Source organism: Juglans regia, chromosome 16 (genome assembly GCF_001411555.2).
Source record: "Juglans regia cultivar Chandler chromosome 16, Walnut 2.0, whole genome shotgun sequence".
Taxonomy (NCBI): Eukaryota; Viridiplantae; Streptophyta; class Magnoliopsida; order Fagales; family Juglandaceae; genus Juglans; species Juglans regia.
The window spans coordinates 25,734,144-25,740,491 of record NC_049916.1 but is presented as its reverse complement, the minus strand read 5'-3'; the positions used below and the strand labels follow the sequence as shown (position 1 = coordinate 25,740,491).

Here is a 6,348-nt window from a genome sequence, read left to right as displayed (position 1 = left end):
AGTTGATCTTACAGTGCCGAGAAAAAAACATGCGCATATATAGACCGGTTCAGTACTGCAGACACCCCCTAGGTCTATAAATAGACATGTTTCCAGGCAACATATCTCACCTCTCACCCAAGCAATTAAGAATACACAACCTAAAAGCTAGTGCTAGAGACATCCTCAAACATGCAGATCATCATGAAAGCTAAGTACCTGATCGTCACTGTGGCCCTGTTGGCTTTGGCTTGCTCTCTCGCCTCTGCCGGTGACCCTAGTCCTCTACAGGACTTTTGTGTTGCGGTCAAGGATCCCGCTTCTGCTTGTACGTTAACATTATCATTACTATTGTTATCATTACATTCTGTAGTAGAAATCATTTCAAGCATCAACATGGATGGTTTATCTCATGTTATGAATCCATAGATTAATGTAACTATAGTACTTTCGATTTCTGCATCATATGTTTATGTTATTTCCCATTGTTGTGGGAAGTGTCTCTCCCATTTGTGATGATGATACACTACTTTTCTTGTTGCAGTATTTGTGAATGGAAAGTTCTGCAAGGATCCAAAACTTGTCTCAGCTAATGACTTCTTCTTTTCGGGACTAAACGTTCCCAGAAACACTTCAAATCCTCTCGGGTCGAACATCACTATTGTGAATGTGGACAATCTAGCAGGACTTAACACCCTAGGCATATCCTTGGCTCGCCTTGACTTTGCTCCATATGGTCTGAATCCTCCCCACACCCACCCACGCGGCACTGAATTTCTCATAGTCTTACAGGGTACTCTGTACGCTGGGTTTGTCACGTCCAACGGAGATGGTAATCGCCTCTTCACCAAAATACTATACCCAGGAGATGTCATTATATTCCCAATTGGTCTCATTCACTTCCAGTGGAATGTGGGAAAGACTAACGCAATTGCCTTTGCTGGTTTTAACAGCCAGAATGAAGGGCGCATCGACATTGCAAATGCAGTCTTCGGATCTGACCCAAAAATCAATCCCGATGTTCTCACCAAGGCCTTCCAGGTGGACAAGAAATTGGTTGAATACCTTCAGAAGCAGTTATGGTTTACCAACAGTTAGAGAAATGTTTGGAACAACCATAATGATCCATTGCATGCATGGTTCGAATAAATTAAGATTTCCTATGTTTTGTTGTAACGTCATAAAATTAAAATTACAATGAAATAAGATGGTATTTAATTTATGCACTATCCTCTCTCTCACTTTCTCTCTCTTTTTTTTTGTTCTTTTTGGGTAGCAGCGCATATATAAATATATGTATATATATATGTGAAAATTATAGAGTATTTTGCTTTCCAGACAAGATCGATTCCATATTCTTACTTCTTATATAGCGATATTCTTCTCAAGGAATTACAAAGAAAAATATGTTCGAATAGAATAATTATTGTAAGCTCGAAGACTAGTTAAAGATCAAATGGGTTGAACAGTTACACGCCCATGGTCCTAGAGACCACATATCCTTATATATGTGCACAAAAATTAACATTGTCATCACCCTCTCTGCTAAATTACTTGGGCGTACGTGTTTCCGGAGACCGGAGTAGTCGGACCAGGAGTAGTACTCCACGAGAAACCCAGCCACATGCATTTTGGGTTGTTTTACTTGTAGAGGTTTTTTTTAGCCATCGCTTCTTCAACTTTGCTTGCAGTCCTTCTGAGTGCTTTTCCGGCTCTATCAAAACGTTTAAATCAGAGTTTGAAAATTTGTGGATTAGTCAAAGGCCTCCAGGAACTATCTACTATCATGTTTACGTATGGATAACCTCGTACTCCCGAGTCCCAAGCCCCATCTCTAAAGGGTTACTTTTAATCGACAAAAAATGCTACTGTTTTAATTCTTTTAACTAAAATTTGATGAATTCAATGCATTGAACATCTTTTCAGTCTTTTGCAACCAATGTACAGAGTATCACAATCACTGTTCCTTTAAATTCAGCATATAATTCTCATGATTTTTTTAGGTACAGTATCAACCAAAACTTTGAGCAACTGCTGAAATGATACAAAATCCCTGTCTGATGCAAGAGGATCTAAGTCAGATGATGCTGAGTTGTCAGACTGCACTTTGACTGCGCTGAATTACCTAGAGGTGGCAGATTAGCGCAAAGAGGACAAGAAATCGTGATCTTTCCTTGATTGTGGCAGTTTTGGGCACGTCTCGGTATTTTGGCCATAACTTTGACTACGGGTATCAGAATCGCGCATATGACCCCAATTCGGAAAGCTCTTTTCGGCGCACATGTTGTGGGCACCAGCTACTCTCACTGTGCATCATTTTGGAAGTCAGATTCCACTGTTTTCCCCTTCAATTTCCTATTTTTAGTCATTTGTTTCTTTTTATGGTAATATTTCATTTACTGTTTTGGAAGTGATTCTAAACTCGATTTGGGCCAAATTTTTGGCAGATTACTTCTTTATTTACATATTTAATATTTTGGCATGATTATTGAGATTTTGTTATTTTTGGTAAAATTCGAATACAATCGATTTTTAGCTATTATAATCAGCTTGTGGGTTGATATGGTCACTCTTGAATATTGATAATTAAATTGAACATCAGATACCGGTTTTCTCTGTATTTTTGGGCTGTTCTCTTGTTTTATTTCCTGTGAATTATCTGTTGAAACTAGCATGCAGAATAATCGCTATTCTGTCCGGCGTCACTATCAAAAGGGAATGCAGAGCTACAATATAATGTGTGGTTACTTCACAGTTCACACATTCCCAGGAAGAACAAATGAATTAGTAATGCTAGATATATGCATGAGCTGTGCAAGCGCCGCATGATTTTCTTACTTGACACATTCATAACGATTTGATCGCTGGTTGGCAAGTGGGCCTCTATATGCCAGTAGGGATGTTGTGCATACTGAAATAAAAATAAAGGATACTTGGATCAATGGATCATGGGATGAGAATTATCTTGTTGAGCTAATCAGGATTGATAAAACAGAGGAAGCTATGCACGAAATAGTGGCTGGGAAGACTGGAGTAGATATTACCATCTAGAAACCGGTAGGAACTAGAGTGTTTACGTCGGCCTCGGCGTGGGAAGTAATTCGTGTAAAAGGTATTGAGCATCTGGGCATGGATTGGATTTGGTACCACCTCCTCCCAAAGAAGGTATCCGTGTGTATGTGGAAAGCTCGTTTTAATGGGCTGTCCTTTGACTCTCAGGTGCAAGCTCTAGGAATCCCATTGGCCTCTCGGTGTGACTGCTGCTCTCAAGGCCATTCTGAAAATTTAAATAATGTATTACGTAATGGGAGTCTAACTGCAGAAGTATGGAAGATTGCTGCCATTGCACTGGGAATTAATTATGTTGCTGGTATGTCATGGTGGGCGACAGTTCTGTAGTGGTTTAGTTTAGCAAAGAAATCAAGCCATAAGGGCACTTTGCTTGGCATCATCCTGTCCATTATCACTTGCCGTCTTCGGTTGGGATGATACAAGGCTCGGATGGAAAATAAAATAGAGTCAGCGTCGGAGGTTTGGATGGTAGTTAAAATGTGGCTAAGGAAGACTTCATCTCTCCTGGTGAAACAATGGCCTCTTTCGGTTAGAGACGAGGATATTCTTCGGGCTCTTGAAGTTCCTTGCGTTGATCATGTTCAGCCTAAACCGAGACTTGTTTATTGGGCAAAACCAGCTAAAGGATGGGTCAAACTGAATGTTAGGGAGTTGCCGTGGCAACTTGGAGAGGTATGGTGGAGGAGGCATCATTCGTGATCATCGAGGTACTTTCAAAGGGGCCTTTTCCTCTTTCTTTGGGCAGGGTACGAACAATGAGGCTAAATTGTGGACGTTAATTGATGGTATAGCTTTGTGTAAAGAGTTGGGTTTCAATCAGATTATTATTGAGAGTGATTCCAGTTTGGTTGTTTCTTGGTTGCTTAGTTACAAGTGCATGGTTTGGTACTTATGAGATTATTGGAATGATCTCTTGGTCTTATTGAGGGATGTGCATTTCACCATTGAACATCAATTTCGGGAAGGGAATAATGTGGCGGATTTCCTCGCTCTTCAGGGAGAGGAAGGTCACAATTATACTTTTGTTGATTTTGTTTCTTTGCCTTGTAAATTGAAAGGTATGCTTCGGTTGGATACGATTGATCTACCACATGTTATATTGTAACTTGGTTTTTGTAAGCTTGTTAGGTTTGATTTTGCTTTGTTGGGTTTGTTTTTATTTATAGTGTAGTTTTGATTTTCTTGTGCGTAAGGTTTTCCTCCGTCCTGAGTGAGGACTTTCTTAATAAAGTGCCGGCGGTGCCGCCCTCCTTTTTGGCCAAAAAAAAAAAAAAAAAAATTACGAGGAATACTAGATATACACACCACAACACAATTTGTATTTTGTGAAAGAAGAAAACGTCACAAAAAATTGCCAAACCATCACGAAAGATATTTGGTGACGGTTTGAAACCGTTACCACGACTGTCACCTAATGTGCATCACAGAAAATAATTGATGACGGTTTACTGTTCAACCGTCACTAAAAATATATCTCAATTCATCTCAACTTATCATTACAATCTTTTCAAATTTCAACATAAAATATAATAAACAATTCAATTTTTTCAAATCTCAAAATAATAATAATAATAAATAATAATATTCTAACAATATTTTATTATCTCAACTCAACTCAATTCAAGTCAATTCAACATCCAAACGCACCTCTACTAGAAAACACAATTTTCTAATTAATTTCCTTAAATATTAGAAACTCTCTCAAATGTATCACATAATCTTTTGAAATTTTTTTACCTTGATTTTTCTCTATAATAGAGAGCCTAATAAATATGACTTAACAGCTATTTATTCGGTCAATTAATGGCAAGAGAGCTACACATGATATGGTTTAATGCAATTAATGCTGCAGTTTTAATTAACATAGCGGAATAATATTGCTAGATACAATTTTAGAGCGCACGAGCTTAGCATATTTCTGTTTTAAAAAAGTAAAGTTTATCATTAAAAAATAATTTATTTTTTTATGTGTTTTTAGATTTATTCACTTTTTAAATTTTGCTACATATAAGTCGGTTTGTTAACAAGGCCACTTATAGTGGGATCCATTATTATAACTTAAAAATAACTAAAATACCAATAGTTTTTTAGCATATATAGTACATTAGCGGTGTGTTGGGTGTGTAAAAGTACATCATATAAATAGGTTTTCTCTTAAGAAAGAAAAAAAATATTCTCAAGCCGATATATAGAATACACTTACTAAAATACTTACATGACATAATTTGATTTAATAGATAAATTTTAAATTTTAAAATTTAAATATTATAAATCAAAACGATCTATTTAAATGTTGTAAATAATGTGTTCTACACACATGCATAATAATAGAATAACTTATTAAAAAACTTTCAACCATTTTCTAAAGAAAAAAAACCGCCACTAATATTGCAGTTAACGAGTAGCATAAAGGTGCCGGGCAAAAAAAAGTTGGTGTATTTGTCAAGGAATGGTGAACTCAAATAAATAGACAAGTGATATAGTCATTAAAAGATCCAATAAAAATAAATTCAATATCTAAATAATCCTAAATGGCTTGCCAGTTCACACATCAAAATTATTTCATTTATTTTTATATTTTTATGAAGAGGGACAATATCCCCAATTTTATTAATAGCCATCTCTTATGGCGGATGGATAACAATCGGTATATATAAGAGCTTTGGGGGTTACATAAATCCCGAAACCAAAACTCTTTTCAAAACCTTTCATTCTAAGAAAAAAAAAAACTACTTACATTAATTGTTCTAAAGTATCTATAACATAAATAAAGCAAATGTCCAAAAGAAACTATTTCCGTCTAAAATTTGGTAAACCAAATTTATTAATAACAAAAATTCTATACAAATTTCTAGGTAATTGTAAAATGGAAGAGAAAGAAAAATTAATACCTAAAGTTTCAAGATTAGCTAATCCCTCTGCCACACCATTACCTTCTCTGTATATATGATGCATGTCAAAGCTTATAAACTTGTTAAAGTAAAATATATCCTCCAAAATATTCACATACCTGCAGGTCAGGGGCTTTTTCCTATTTATGTACCAATTAACTATCAGCAATGCATCAGACTCAACAATGACATCATAAAAACCAAACTGGTAACACAGAGAAAGACCAGCTTTAACTGTGAAAATCTCTGCAAAAACATTTGTGCCAACCCCCAAATGAATGGTGAATCTATGTATAAACTGCCCACAATGATCTTGAATAATACCACCATAGCCAGCAAGCCTAGGATTGCCGTTTGAGGCCTCATCGATATTAAGTTTCATTCGACAATAGAGGGATTCAACCAG

The 6,348-nt window shown here is 36.4% G+C and overlaps 1 protein-coding gene across 1 annotated transcript; it reads left to right on the top strand.

Moving 5' to 3' along the window:
* Positions 1 to 1,208, top strand: LOC118344852 (germin-like protein subfamily 1 member 13). Its single transcript, XM_035686422.1, has 2 exons — positions 1 to 307; positions 524 to 1,208. Exons 1-2 carry the CDS (start codon positions 172 to 174, stop codon positions 1,075 to 1,077), a joined length of 690 nt encoding a protein of 229 aa, XP_035542315.1. The 5' UTR covers positions 1 to 171; the 3' UTR covers positions 1,078 to 1,208.
* Positions 1,209 to 6,348: the final 5,140 nt, after the last annotated feature.

Bases quoted from the DNA above. Each gene is read 5' to 3' on its own strand.
- LOC118344852 (XM_035686422.1), top strand. From the start codon at position 172: ATGCAGATCATCATGAAAGCTAAGTACCTGATCGTCACTGTGGCCCTG. The intron at 308-523 runs GTACGTTAACAT...TTCTTGTTGCAG, and splicing joins CAAGGATCCCGCTTCTGCTT to TATTTGTGAATGGAAAGTTC.